The sequence below is a fragment of the Amyelois transitella genome, chromosome 19 (assembly GCF_032362555.1).
Source record: "Amyelois transitella isolate CPQ chromosome 19, ilAmyTran1.1, whole genome shotgun sequence".
Taxonomy (NCBI): Eukaryota; Metazoa; Arthropoda; class Insecta; order Lepidoptera; family Pyralidae; genus Amyelois; species Amyelois transitella.
In genome coordinates, this window is record NC_083522.1 from 4,854,032 (window position 1) to 4,870,661 (window position 16,630).

At 34.8% G+C, this 16,630-nt stretch overlaps 1 protein-coding gene across 1 annotated transcript; it reads right to left on the reverse strand.

Annotated features, from left to right (window-relative positions):
- Positions 1-876: 876 nt before the first annotated feature.
- LOC106132605 (glutamyl-tRNA(Gln) amidotransferase subunit B, mitochondrial) lies at positions 877-5,038 on the reverse strand. The gene is made up of 6 exons (XM_013332056.2): positions 4,632-5,038; positions 3,311-3,970; positions 3,028-3,204; positions 2,590-2,742; positions 2,168-2,340; positions 877-1,567 (listed from the first exon to the last, which is right to left on the reverse strand). The coding sequence occupies exons 2-6, from the start codon at positions 3,716-3,718 to the stop codon at positions 910-912; spliced, it is 1,569 nt and encodes a 522-aa protein (XP_013187510.2). The 5' UTR covers positions 3,719-3,970; positions 4,632-5,038; the 3' UTR covers positions 877-909.
- Between the last annotated feature and the right edge of the window lie 11,592 nt (positions 5,039-16,630).

The window sequence follows — 16,630 nt, forward strand, 5'->3', positions numbered from 1 at the left end:
CCCAGTATAGGCTATGAACCACCAGTATCCTAAATGTGCTGATTTCCTCATAATGATTTCCCTAATCCACTGCATTCATATACCTACTTTCTTATAACACCACCTTAAAATTCAACATTGGAGGTCAGGGGCACCAGCAAGTTCATTCATAAACGGTCACATGTTCCTGCTCTCTATGAAGTTACTGTGAGAATTTTGGGAAATCCTCTTTAAGTGCACCTCTGACAATTTTTAAATCGTTAGAGTCAAATGTCAGTCAGCGTCCTCCTGAAAGATATTTTCTTTCGCCACTTTACATCCATAAGTGACGTTATATCCTTAGCGTAAGGTCTAGAATAAGTTATTTATGTTATAACAGATTAATGTGCAATAAAGGGTATCCTCTCTACATCATCACAATCTCAGCCGCAATCAGTCCACTGCTTAACCTCAAGCTACTTTGGCCTCAAGAACCGTTATTGCCCGGTCAAAAGGTCCATAATTTTTTTTTAAACCAACAAGGTTCATATTGTCCCTATTTATAAGCAGAACCTGTAATTCAATTGATGTACTTTATGATATGCAATAAAGATTTTTGAATTGAAAAACTTTACGCTTTTAACATTCAGTTAATTGGTACTATAAATTCTGTACCTAAGCTGTCTATATGACCTTTATTAACTGCCTTGAGAGTTCAAAATAAACAGAATACTTATTACTTACTAATTTTAACTTCAAGACGTGGTAAGGCGTAGAAAGCTGAATTCTAACATTTATAAACTTAGAGGCAAAGCGGAGTAAGAGTATTTCTCAAAATTAATTGCGTATGTATTTAAAAATAGTCGTTTTAAATGCTGCTGACATTTTAATAGCGGAGGTGGCAAAAAAACTAACACGAAAAGTTCCAACATATATTTAGCTTATTCTAAATCACTTTTTTAACAACTCTTCCATAACTTTAGACGCTATTGACATATCCAATTTCGTCTGAGAATTCTTTACCAATATACCCAAAAACGCCTTAAACACCTTTGTTTTCCCTTCCTTATACTGTTTAACTAATTTGGGATTTTCTTCAATGACTCGCTCACACAATTTGGTTATTTCTGATTCATCTGTTACCATAGACCAGCCTTTTTCTTTTATAATATTTGAAGGTGACAAATCAGAGTCCGAAGCTTCGACTAATTCTTCTAGAACTTTCCGAGCAATTTCAAGATTAAGGATTTTTTGGAGAAGTAAATCAACCAACTCTTTTAACTGCTGGTGTGTTATCGGGCAGTCTTCCACATCTAATCTCTTCTTGTTAAGAACAGTGAGGAGATCGTTGAGCAAAAAGTTGGCAATTTTCGTTGGGTTTCTTTTTTCTGTGGTTAAATCACGGAAATAGTCTAAGAGTATAGGTTCATTGACAAGTTGAATGGCTGCTTCAGGTCGAAGCTGGAATTGCTGGATGAGGTTCCTTCGAGAATCTTCTGGGAGCTCGGGGATTTTGTCTCGAAGGAGAGGGACACTAATGACGTCACGATAATCCTCTCTTGAGGACAGATTCACCCGTAACGGCGGAAGATTTGGTTCTGGCATATATCTGAAAATAAAAAGATTTTTTAAATTGTGGCGACATCACTAATGTTTGGCGCGCTCAGCCAAGAGCAGCGAAGGATCTAAATAGCGCAAACAAAGATTTCATGAATTTGAGCATAAATACAACCCAACGTCTGAACGTCGTCGGAGCCGCGGTTCCCCAGGCATAACACCTAGCCTGGCGGTAGATCTTCCCTTTGGTGGCGGTATCGCTCACGCTACAACTACTAATAATTACACGAATGCATATGATAAAGTGAAATTTCATTTCCTTTCACTGATATTGACTTAGTGACATAAAGGTGCTTTCTCTTCATACGTTATCTTATATAATCTTGTTTAATTAGATAAGATATGAAATTGCGTCGTACCTAAGGAGTAAAAAACAAGATTTAAGGTTTTTTTACAACAACAAAGAGTACTGTTTTGTTTACCCCCGCTCTTCCATAAGTACATCTAGCGCACATGTCTCGCTCAACGACAATGACAGACAGCGTCTCACGGGCAGGTCTGATACACGCGAACCCACTCTTTAACAGCCATCTCTGCTATTCTAATTCATAAATCTAAAGTAGATATATTAGATATATCAATAGTGTCCCACCTGTAGTCCTGCACCACCTCTTTGTCCCGCATAGCGACAGTGACCCTGTTAGCGGCGTCCCAAGCGCGGGTCTGATTGACCACGCGCCCTCCACTCTCCAGAACGCCGCGTTGTCGCTCGATCTCATGCTTAATAGCACCCGCCACGCCGCGAACAGATCCGATGTTTTTTATCTGTAAAAAAAAAACATATTTCATTTTTGTAAGTTTACAAAAGAGATATCAGGTAGACAGTAGAAGTCATATTGTTAAAAATCGCATCTAACAGAACTTTTTCCAAATGATAAAATTAAAATTTTAACCTACGCCAAGTCAATTTTATAAAATGTAATAGAAACCTTTTTACGCTTCTATGATGTCGTCAAAATAACTGTGTAATCAAAATCCAAATAAAAGGACATAGTAAGGTTGACAAATAGTTACCTCTGTGCGAGTGGAGAGCGGAGAGCCGGGGCGACGGAGCGACACGTTCGCGTCGACCCGCAGCGCGCCCTCCTCCATGCGCCCTGAGCACGCGCCCAGCCGTTGTACGATGAGCACCAACTCTTTGACCAGAGCTGCCGCCTCTTCCCCATCCTGAAATTTTTTTTTTATATATTTAACCTTGTATAAAGGTAAAGAGAACAACACTTTCAAATACTGAATAGTTATTTGTAAGTTATCAAGGTAAGTTTTTAAATACAAATAACTTATGTGGTATAGAAGTTGTAAAAGGTAGAGTTAAATGTTCTGGCTTTTGATGTCATATTGTGGCCATTATTTAAAAACTTTTACAAGTTACAAACAATGGTTGGTTATCAATCAAGATTGGTAATTAAATTAAAATATTGTTGAAAAACCAGAAGATGAGTAACTAATTACCTCCAAGTCAGGTTCGAACACAAGTTCGATAAGCGGTGCCCCTGCACGGTTGAGGTCCACTAGACTTCTCTTCAGCTCTGCATCGTGGAGTGATTTCCCACTGTCCTGTTCTAGTTGAATTTGCTTGATCTTCGAACTTTTCTTGTATGGTTTCTTATGTATTCCAGGGGTGAACACCTGGTGACAAAAATAATAATACAAATTATATAATTAATTAAATAGATTGACTGGGATTTGTGACATTGATTTATTCATCAAAAGTAAACAAATTATCAAAATATACCTCAAAATTAATAACGCCATCACTCGCTAAAGGTGCTCTCTGTTGTGTAATCTGATATCCAGCCGGAAGATCAGCATAAAAGTAATGTTTCCTATCAAAACTCGAAACTTCGTTCACTTTACACGAAAGAGCTAATGCAGTTATAATGCCCAACTCCACACATCTTCTATTTAACACCGGCAAAGTTCCAGGTATAGCCGCATCAAACAAAGCCACAAAGTTATTCACTACACCGCCAAAAGTGTTCTCGGCACCAGAAAATAACTTGGAATTAGTATTCAACTGTGCATGAACTTCTAATCCAACAACACTCTCCCATTTCTTGTTGGCGACTGTATTAAGATTTCTTTTATATACAAAATGTTTACATCTATAATTTATTGAACGATATGCTATAATTAATCTCATTTTAAGTTTATTTCGAATTTTTCATCACATCTGCCGATCACAACACAATGCTAGATCAGCTGTTTATCTAACAATTAATTGACAATGACTTTGAATGTGACAAGTGACACTTGTTATTTTTTTCTTCAACACACGCGAACTAGCTATACCGCTTAAGTTAAAATTTCAGATTTGATTTTATTTTGTGTGTGAGTTTAATTACAAGTATAAATCATTTGTATTTTCTTTTCGTACGCATATGGGTCCTGTAACCTGAAATATATTTTATTTATTTCAAAAGTATGTAAGATATATCTTGCTCATTCGATTAGCACTTTAGCCCTTAGAACAACACGGGATTCTGACTCGGAAGACCCGCAAATTATAGTCATTAATCCATTACAAATAATATGTTACCGAGTAGTTTGCAAACCTATTCATGATATGTATTATTGTATTATTACAAGCAAAATTACTAACTACAAGAAAATATACTGGCAGACATATGTGTGTTTTAACTTTATTAATTTTATATATTCGTTAAGAAACCAAACAACAGCCCACGGAGATGTTTAAAAGTGGATTGAGTAGGACGGACTTTGTACCTAATAGGTAGATTATTATAAGATAGCCGTATGTGTGCGTGCGACACGTAAACTTACAATCAGCAAAAAATTACCCTAAATACTAACAGATGGCGCTATGTTTCATATTTTTAGTTTACAAACACAAATAGTGCCGAAAAAAAATCGTTAATAATCCAAAAATAAGATCTAGGAAACCTGGGCCTAGCAAATATGTTATATTAAGTTAAAAACTAAGTAGGTACTTAATTTGTAGCTCTTTTGTAAAATTAATACAAATTTACAGCTAGTAGGTAACTATTAATTATTACTTATAACAAGTAGGTACATAATTATTAAAAATCACTTACCTAATTAATTGAAAATTTCTGCTTGTGCGGCTCCAAATTCTAGTTCGTTATGGTATATTTTCACGAAAATAATAAATTAACCTTATCTTATTGCATTGATTATAGTGACTAACTTATTATTACCAAACTAAACAAAAAAAAATTAAAGTAATATCACATTTTTACTTAATTAAATCATTACATCTAAGAAGGTATAAAAATAATAACTTTTATACTATCATCCCTGTAACGACTTCGAAAAGAAATGAGAAAAGGTAAAGTACGATGAAGGCTAGAGTTGCTTCAGCAATGGAATACATTTCTAAATTTCTTTTTTGAGAAAAGAGCAAAATGCTTTCCAGTTTCGCGGTTGCGCGACGCGTACGTTCTATGGGAGAGTTTCGCGGCGTATGACCAAATGAAAACAAAATATACGTAAAGCCTTGCCAAAGCCAACCTAACCGAGTGTAAATGAACATCAAATCTAGTATCACCTCAATGAGTATACGACCTCTGTATATTAGTTGCATATAATCGAAATCGTTGGAAGGCGCGGTGCAACATCAGCAAGGTACACACACACCCACTAATATTAATTAGTTGTAGATGAGAATGTACATTTGTGCAGAAACAAATTGACGTCATATCGTAACCTGTTTTTGAAACAAAAAACACACATAGGGACTTCTGAACTTTACCTTATTTATACCTATAGAGATGCCTAGTGAAGGTTTATTGGCAAAAATCAAGCAAAAGGTAGGTACATTTTCAAAGGTTAAGAAATATGGTAGGTTTAGTAGACGATTATGGCTCTCCTGTGCCGACTGCCACAATGATGGGGTTAACCTATGTAGGGTAGTAACAAAAGGGATACCTACACGAACGATGACAAAGCATTTTTTATATCATATTTTTTCTATTCTTTTGGTTATCATCAAATTTAAAGAGAAAACTTAAGTAAGACATTTGCCTTGTCAACGTTTAAAAATAAACCTGCAAGTTTGACCCTTTCAAAAAGATCCCTAGGTCAGCGGAAAGTAGGTAGGTACAACGAAATTTATTTCTGTAGGTGGGTGCGAATTTTATTTCCGGAAAACATGGGCAGGAAGTGAATATGGATTTGCAGATAATATTATCGTGACATTATCAGTTTAACTTCCGATATGTTTATTTTTAGGTATACTTACTTATATTTAAAATGGATACTTACTTAGTTTCGAACTACTTACTTGGATAAACATATTTATTAAGAACAACAGGCGATACGCCACTTAAATTTTAACAATTCATTCTGATAGTGAAAAATGTAAAATTTGAAAAATGTATGACAAAGATGGTAAGATTTTTTGTTCCGAATCTTCACACCTTACTTAAACTTTAAAATAACCATAATGATGTAAATTTAAATCAATCATCCTTGTATATTCATTCCACGTTATTTGTGTCATTTGAATTATTCCTACCTACCTATATCATATCTAACCTATAATTTAATTCAACGATCACATTGGTAAACTCCGTTAAAGGCAAAGTCCACTGAGGTGACCGTTTGGCATGAACACGATCCAATCGAGTGGAAATAATAATTATTCATTCGCAAAAGTTAATATTGACAATTATTATTTGCATATTTTTTAATCACCTACCAATTATTGTTGTAAGGTAGGTAGGTAAGTTACCTACATGTTTTAAACAGGTATGTTAAATAATCGGTAAGTATATTTTCTAATGTCGCAAACGCATAATAGAAGCATTATGTCACTAATAGGTACCGTGATACTCACCTATTTGATGCAGCTTTGCTTAAAAAACCGTCAATAATTAGTTTAGTGACTGATATATATACCTACTAGCTGTCCCGGCAAACGTTGTTTTGCCATTTAAATAATTTTTAAGTAATCAACCCTTAACACTTAGGGGTATGAACAATAGATGTTAGCCGATTCTCAGACCTACTGAATATGCATGCAAAATTTGGTTAAAATCGGTTAAGCCGTTTCGGAGGAGTACGGAAACGGGGCTTCAATAGTCTTGTCACTATAACTATCTATGTATAAAGCAAAATCTTTAAATCTATACGACGGATACCTACAAGAGGAAGATTTATATGTATAAGTGCTACCCATGCGAAGCCAGGGCGGGTCGCTTGTATAAAATAAACAATGGTCATAAGATCTTTTGTTATTTGATCAATAATTCAGTCACGGCATGAAACATACATTATACTTAAACATGAGCGTGGCATGTCAATGCAAACATTTAAAGTAATTTAGTCCGGTTGGAGCTACTTGTTTATTCCGTTTTATGTAGATATGCAAATAATTACGTTTTATTTACCTACATACATACATATTCTAGCACGTCTATTTCCCTTATGAGGTAGACAGAGCCAACAGTCTCGAAAAGACCGAAAGGCCAGGTTCAGCAGTATGACATTGAGATTCGAATAAGTACATACTTAGTGATAGGCTAGCCCATCGCCTAAAAGATGAATCCCAAGTTTATTAGTATTTATATTATTATCTTAGAACTAACCTAGGTACTTATTTATGTTAAATCTTTAATTATATTTTATATCTTTAATAATTATAACATGTCTATAACAAAGGACACTGTCTGTTTGACAAATCAACGCATAGCCCAAAACGCTGGGTAGGAATTTATAGTGAAATTTGGCATGTCAATAGGTTTCATGAGTGCTTAAGAGGTGCACTAAGAGATTATTTTCATATATGCGGGTGGAGCTGCGGGCATACTCTAGTCAGTATCAAAATGTTAATTATATGTATAGCATGGTTTAAAATAGCGAAAAGATTTTAATAGATGGTTTTTGTATTGACGTCAAATCATTGGAAAAAAGTTGAAATGTGCGTCATAAAAACATCGCTGCGGTGGCAATACTTACTTTTCTGATTTTTGGCTCAAGTTTGTTTGTCCACTTAGCACCTGTAATTTGATGATATTTTTATCACTTCCTGCGTCTTTCACGACCTCTTTGGCTCAGTGGCAACATTTTTTTCTTTCAAAATAAGGTCGCGCTTTCGACTCCGATCAATCACATCACGATGGAAATCAATCAGATGCTGGGACATGTCTTATTTGCCACCAAAAGTTATTTGTTATCTATATTTTAGGAATAAAAAAAAGAAATTCGTTATGGGCCTATCACAAAGGTTCATCAAAGATATTTATGCGCCATTATCAATTAAAAATATTATTTTGAAAATGTACATAATACACGCTTTATAAAGCAAATATTGTAAGTAGTTATAAGACACATATGACGCACTTTGAATATTTTAATACATAAGTAGTTTAAATTGTTACAGTTGTTTATCTACGCAATTTTTAAAATTTTCCTTTTCCGGATCGGCTCAACGTGGGCTCACTTTATCATAATGATAAATAGGTAAATCATATTGTGACGCAATATGACACACCGGGTTTTCCTTATGTATCGCATCGCACGCATATAAAATCCTTCCATTTTCTTTGAGATCCTAAGTTGCAAGGAAACTGTTCCCGCCTACATTCCCACATTTTTTGATTGGTCTGCGGTCTTGGATGTTTATGTTTCAGGATTATTAGTAGGTATCTAACGCAATGCATACCATAGACAACTTGTAAGCCGTAGTTTTGTTTTGACAAAAAACAATAACTGACGACACCCAACTTACTATATAAATGAATTATTTGGAACTTAGGGACCTATTACGTTTTGACAAAAGTCGTTGACCAAAAGATATTAGTTATTTTTACAAAAAAAGTACTTATTGTTGAGTCAGTATACCATAAAATAAAACAAGTGTAAAATTAACTTCGGGGCTAACTCAATCTGTGTAATTTGTTTCTTATTTTAGGTACTAAATTAATTTATTTTCATATTCTGAGTTCATTATAATAAGTGCTACAAATCGAACAAACGCTAAGTACGTACGTTACTTTTAAAATTAAAAAAAAGTAATTCAGATAAAATAAAAGGTTCTTTTTAGTACTTGTACTTACGTTTAACTTAGGTACCTATAGACGTAATACCTAATTACCTATGAAGGCAATAATGTACGTACGTTAACATCAAATAACTCAGTATAGTTACTTAATTCTGTAATTGTATTGTAATTAATGTTAATTCGTTTCTTTGTTCAACGTCAGGCTCATTAAACATTTTCGTCGGTAGGTAGGTACTTGTATAAAGTAAATTATAATAATGAATACGTACTTACTTATAAATTTATTTTTGCCGAAAATGGTTTATATTAAGATAAAGGTTTAGCAGATAACCCACCTCACTAGCTAGGACCGCTAGTTACGCCCACGTAAAAAAAATTGCCAAAAAAGTGACTGTAATTTTCCAAAAAGTTACTTTTTTTAATTACTAATGTTTAGTTTACTTATGTACTCAGCTTTTAACGAAGTACTGAGTCGGTAGTTGGAAAATCCAAAAACCGTATTTCGTGAATTCTTAGTTTTAAATTTCAATTAATTACACAGGAGTACCTATTGTAAAGGTGCTAATGTCTTATTTGAATGGACTTATAACTAGTCATCCTCGGAACTAAGATAGATATTCTTATATTTGGGATATAAAATCCAAACAAATATTATTTACAAATAAGGATATATTCTTGTTTGCGACAAAACTGACACTCAAAAATCTCTCAGCAGATTAAGAGCAGCATAAGCTAAGATTTTTTCTCTCTAAGAATGATTCTGGATTCCGGTAAATAATTCCAGTAAACATGAGTGAGCAAAAATTTTACCAAAAGTCAGTGTTTTAGGCATACCGGCACACCTACACAATTTATAAGAGATTAATGTTATCTGCGTCACACCCACGAACACACGTCTTTATTGATAAGTTAATTTACCTACCTTATCGCGGTACAAAGGTTTTCAGATTGGCTCCTTCTGTATCAGTAATTCCTGCTTTATCTGAGATATTGTATTCATTATCTAATGTTATTTAAGTTGTTTCTTTATGATGAAATAATTGTGGATATTACTCAAGCATATCTAATCATCATCATCATCGTGGCTTTAGTCTCGGGTGCATCCTCTCCTTTCTGAAGATGAGATGCGCTTACCTTATATATCATTAGACTCACCTTACCTTTACGGTAAGTCAGATTTTTACACGAAGCGGCTCCAGTCTTACCTTTGAAACCTTTACAGATTACAGATCACCCTTACCCGTATTGGATTTATTTATTCCACATCCAGTTGCCTGAATGTACAGGTTAGCAATCAAACAAATATAGACCAACTAAAAAAAGAGTAATTGTACATGTCCGAAGGAATTTGGACCTATGTTCACGCTTTCTTTATGGGCCCTTACCCGTTCGCATTTTCTTATGCTCTGTTTATTTTAAAATCGTATCGTAAGTGGCTCCCCAACGCTTTTTTATGCGGTGGTGGTTAAAGTTATATATAGGTATTCATCATCCTCCTGGCGCTTGTCTGAAATGAACCTTGGAAAATAAGCCGGCGTCCCCTTTGACCACTATCAAGGAGTGGGTTAATCAGGTCACGATGGGTCTTTTGCGGAGCAACTATGACTATATATTAATTCTATATATTATTAATGGTACAGTGTGGTTCCCGGCACCAATAGAAAAAAGAATAAGGCCACTCCATATCTTTACTATGGATATCGTAAGGGATAGGTTTTTATACTTGGGATTCTTCTTTTAGGCGATAGGCTAGCAACCTGTCCCTATTTGAATTTAAATTCAAATAGGGACAAATATTATATTAACTAGCTGTGCCCGCGACTTCGTCCGCGTGGAATCTATACATATAATAAATCTGTAGAAGGGTCAATTCTGTACATTGAAAATATTAAAAAAATAAATAGCAGGGGATGTTACTGGATCGATACCAAACCCAAATATGTGATTAAAAAATTTTTTGTCTGTCTGTCTGTATGTTCAGGCATCACGTGAAAACTAACGGTTCGATTTCGATGAAACTTGGTATAATTATACCTTATTATCCTGGGCATAAAATAGGATACTTTTTATCCTGGAAAAATACGTAGAAAAAAAATAAATCTTAATTTTTCAGTTTTATCCATAGACGTTGTTCTGTAGAACCGCGAACACACGTTGCGTTACCCGCAGTGGATTAAGCGCCGTAACCTGTAGCGCCGAAAGTCGGCTTTGGCATGAACCGTTTGCGGCAAACGCGGGCTGTCATTCTTATTGGAATTAATAATATTGTATGCGTGTAATATAAAAACCCATGGGTGGAATAACTGTTCTTTTTTGTGGCGACTTCAGACAAATTCTGCCGGTGATACCACGAGGAACACGAGCTGATGAAATCAGAGCTTGCCTCGAGTAAAAGGTCGAGTCTATGGCAACATATTATATCCATGCATTTAACAACAATTTTCAAATTTAATATTAAAAACTGGCGAGGGATCTTATCCAAGTGATGAAGGAAAAGTAGCTTTAAATGATTAGTTGTAGCTGTTTCGTCCCTGCACGAACTAATTCAAATTCAAAATTTTTATTCATTACTATAGGATACTTCATAACGCTTAATAATTGTCAAAACGTATGGTTTAACAACATCGTCGGTTGACGTCAAATAAATTACTTAAAACTAAGTTTACTGCCGCTTCCAAGGCGTCAGTGCAGAAGAAGCGGTAACAAACTGCACTGCAGCATTTTACATACATTGTTCAGATTTATATATTTATATGAGATTTTAATATTAAAAAATATATATATATACAAACATACATACACAAAATCACGCCTCTTTCCCGGAGGGGTAGGCAGAGACTACCTCTTTCCACTTGCCACGATCTCTGCATACTTCCTTCGCTTCATCCACATTCATAACTCTCTTCATGCAAGCTCGGCAGTTTCTATATATACAAATGTATATATATATTTTATGGATTGCCAATTTTAAAAAGATTTATGTACACAGTGTACTGAATTTTGATTTAAGTTCAAATCAAACTACAATCATTATGAGGTTCCTGTGCCAAGCTCAAGCCAGATGTTTTTATCATTAAGGTAATCATCAGTCCTATAATAAGCTTTCTCACAAATTACTATCTAATATTAATATAATATAGATATTAAGCAAAACAGCTGAGCGTGGCCTTTAAGTCTTTTGATGAATGCAGGCTCTGTCGACCCCGCAGTTGATATAGACGTGATTACATGTTATGTTATGTATGTATTAATGAGAAAGTAAGTGCGTGTTGATTGTCACCACTTCACACTGTATCTTCTTGACCTATCTTTATAAACCGGACATAGGAACTTACACTGAAAAGGACAGATTACATTTTATCCCGATGAAAGGGCTTTGCTCCCACACAGTATCGCAAATCGGCCCTGTTATAACAAAATCTATTGAAACAAGAAATCGTCATTGGCTCGTTGCACCTTGACTGTTATATTCAGAGTGCGTTTTTTTAATTGCTGGCAAAGGATCCATCGGCAATGACCTGTTTCGTTGGAAAAGCAGATGAATAACAATGATTGTTATTTTCGAATCAATGATAATCGCTTGATTCAATTTCAAAAACTATACCTAATTAAAATTTTGAATTCGAAAGAAAATGAATTTAGGAAATTTTAAAAATAAAATTCCCGAATTTAGGTAGGTATATAATATAACAATAACATTGTTTTGTTATCGTCCTTTTGTAACCTTCCTGATACCTTATCAGAAGGTAGACACACCGACAGTCTAGACATGATAAAACGTAAGTAGGTATGCGACCACAAAGGATGTAGATAGAGTTAAGAAGGTAGATAAGACAATTCCCCGAATTAAGTAAATATTACCTACGCATTATGTGACCGTGATATTTTCTTCATTTGATGACCGATTAGGAAAAAATTGCAGTATTATTTTTATTATCATCTCTCATCCCGGTTGTACCCTCACTGAAAAGACGTCAAAATGGAGTGATTATCTTTTGAGGAACGGGATCCGATATTAAAAAGCACGTTAAACGAAGGGGTTCAGTCGTATTTAGACCATGAAGTGTGACCGCGAAATATTTACCTGCGTTTGAATACGGACTGTATAAACAGGATACCACCACGCATGTTGCGAAGTGCCTGATGATTCCCCCAGCTTGTGGTATGCTGATACGAAGAACTCTAATAGCTTACCAGCCTTCGAGCTACAACTACACATTAAGTGTTGATTTAGACCCCTTAAAAGCCTTTATTTGAAGTGATGACTGCGCAGTGTCCAATTTTTCTGTCTTCCCTTTTGCCAAGAGGAACGGATAATTCAGATGATTACATGAAACGACTCCGTCTGACCCCTGTAGGAGCTTGGTTTTTATAAGTTACTTTATATTAGTTACTCACTGAATTAATAGTTCTCCCTGTTCCTCCTCGAATGTTCTCATTAAGGGGAAAATTCGTAAAGATACCTACTCACAGTAGTTAAACCTCCAATTGCAGTGACATGAAGGCGAAAAGAGCAGGACAAACAAAAAATAATCATTCGAAGGACAGTGGGATCAGTAAAATTACGTTAAGGTCGATGCTCCACAGAAAAGAGATGTTATTGTATGGACCCATCCTAAAATACTGGGAATCACTGAGTAAGTATATTAGCCTCCAATTGAGTTAAAACTAAATTGTTATATAAAATAGATGATTATCCTACTTTTTGTGCGGAATCCAATCTAAGAAAAATATATTGCAAAATTATTCGTTACGAAACCGGTCTAAATCGTTGGTTGCTGTTCCACAAGGTCGGTCAAAGTCCAATTTTGGTTTGCATTTCGTAGAGTCGAACCGGTATGTTTGTCCCACAATCAAAACATGACTTGGTTTCTCTTTACATCTACGGACTGTTCAAGCTACTGAATTTATTTTATATTTTGCTTAAGTACCTCTGAGTCACTAAATGCATTTAATGAAAAATCGCAGTAAGTACATCGCATCTTAATTGTGGATAGACACCAAGCGTTCAATCACTGCCATTCAACTACTCGACTACACGCCGTTAGTTAACGTTATACGCTTTTACAAATAGATACCTACCTGTAAACAAAGTGAATAAAGATAAGTTGGTCAGACATCATGTTGATCGATTAAATATGCTTTTTGACGTATCTATTTGCATATAAAAACATGGTTATATGAGTTAACCTTCGTTTCTCATCTTTGTCAAATACCTACTTACTTAAAAGTTGTTTGAATAACATCCGGATATTATTTTTATCTCGTTATAAATATCCGAATATATTTTTTGTTTTTATTTTTTTGTAGCAATCAAAGAAATTAAACCTTAGCAATACTGAATGCTGTTACTTATAATTTATTAGTCTAAAAGATTAACGTGTTAAAGGCAAATTGTTTGAAATATCTACATTCTTAGCAATGCAATACCTATCCACGAAAATATATTTTCCATCCAAACAATACAATAGGTGTGAACATCACTGGAATTATGAGGTGTTTTTTTCTTTCTCGCAGAAAAAATACCTATCTGAATTAGAGCGAATTTTTCCCAAAAACTAAGTACCTACAACCAGATTTAAGAGTTATGAGCAACCAGCAGTACAACAAATAACCTAAGAGTACCTTACACGAGGTACGCACTTCCGTAGTGTCTATATCGTTTCGCTTTATGATATAACAGAACCTACTCATCTACTTTTAAGTGGTGAAACGAGGCCCTTCTGTGCCGTGTGAGGTTGTTCAAGTGTAGCTTTCTTTACGCTTACCGTGAGGTTTCTATTCTGCGCAATACGAGTATTAGTAGAAAGGCTGCAATCTGCTGCAGATAAATTAGGTATGCTTAATATAACTTGCGACTCGCCCCGGCTTCGTACAGGTAGCATTTATACAAATAAACCTTCCTCTAGCAATTTAAAAAACTGGATCAAAATTCGTCGTGTAGTTTTGAAAATCTAAGCATACCTAATAGACAGTAGGTACCTACTACGCAGAGATGTCACATTTTACGACAGGGAAATCTGCATGTTTAGTAAAAATATATCATCTGGTGGTTAAAGGTGAATTTTATTAACTTCATGCTTTTAGGTCTTTATGGAGAATAAAAAAGGAGAGAGGATTATGAATGAAGGATTCAACTCAATAAGACAAAGAGAATTGCAATAGTATTTCAATTCATTTCCGTGATAAAATCAAAATTATTCGGAACGGAAAGAGCTATGAGTGAGCATGCGCCCTCGTGCCCATAACAAAGTAAATAACGCATAATTCTGTTTAATTACATGTAAATTCAAATAACTTCATTATTGTAAATTGCATTGTTACATTAAGGGTGCCTGCATATCGAGTTTTAAATAAAAGTCGATCATTTTATAATTCTCCAAAAAATATACGAGTGAGTAGTGTGAGTACATATGGGCTAAGTAGGGACTAAGTATCTAATAAAATAACAAATGTAGCACAAGTTGAACGTTTATCTTTTATTTGTCTAAAATAATATGAATAGATTTAAAATAACTACCTAATTATAATGCTGCCCTTGAACTTCTTTTTGTGAAACTTTTTGAAAAATCTCTCATAAAAACCGTGTAACAAAGATGCATACCGAATACCTACCCACCTATTATAATATTATATATTGTGTTCAAAGACTGTAAAGTACTTTGGAGACGTGACACTACGTAAATTGCTATTCTTGCTGTTTTTTTTATTCAGTAATTTAAATAGGCATTATATGTAAATCAGGTTAATGTTATATACATTTGAATTTTAAATGTACCTACACGTGATTAAAATTTTCTGTATTAAATTCTTTCTATTTCATTAAGAAAATCCAAATCTCATCAAAATTATAAGTACCTACCTACCTAGTTATTGCAAAAACGACGTCTTGGTGCTGATGGTTTATTTCTTTTAAAAAACAAACAAATGAAATCTTTATCTAAGCCCAGACTAGATATGGGTTCTTTACTGCAATTACTTCATAATATACTTAATTCGATTTTAATGGCATGTGGTTTCTGGCACTTAAGAATCAGACTTCATCTCTTTGCCATGAATGTCGTAAAAGGCGTCTAAGGAACAGACTAATAAAATTGGTATTCTTTTTTAGGCAATCGTCTAGCAATCTCAATTCCTTCTTTAAGCCATACAGCTGAATGTGCTCTTAAGTCCTAATGACACTGTTGGTCTGTCAACCCCGTAAGTGATGGAGACGTGAATAATTATGTACATATTTTCCGTTCTTTTTGTTTAAAAAATAAATGTTACATATAAGTACGATACCTAGATTTTTGAAGAGCTCCGACTAGATCTCTGCTTTACCTCAAGTTTGTACTTGTCTTCTGACTGAAATGACCTAATAATGGCTGACGTAGCCGATCCATGTTCAGAAAACTAAGCAAATAATCATAAAATTAAGACCTAACCCTTATCTTATATGATATATTAAAATACACACACACACACATGGTCATGTCTATATCCCTTGCGGGGTAGACAGAGCCAACAGTCTTGAAAAGACTGAATGGCCACGTTCAGCTATTTGGCTCAATGATAGAATTGAGATTGAAATAGTGACAGGTTGCTAACTCATCGCCTAAAAAAGAATCCCAAGTTTGTAAGCCTATCCCTTAGTCGCCTTTTACGACATCCATGGGAAATAGATGGAGTGGTCCTATTCTTTTTTGTATTGGTGCCGGGAACCACACAGCTGAAAATACTTAGAACTATATTAAAATACTTAGAACTGAATCGATGGTTTCCAACAAATCCTTAGGATACCGTTGGATGCTGTAGTGTAGACGTTGACACCATAAAAATATACTTTTTGGGATACGGCATTCACCATAAATAGAGTAATTGTGATACTTGTGAGTGACTCTATAGGCTCACCCTAACATAAAAAAGTACGCAACATTATTTGTTCTAAAGTGGCAAAATAATAAGTGCGAACTAAAGTGGGAAAACCCAATATTGCATTATGTCAAGCGAAGGTGCTACGGTCGGTTGTTGACCTTTGCTTGTTCTAGAAGGTTCACTATGCTGTTGCCGGCCGCCAATGAAGGGTTA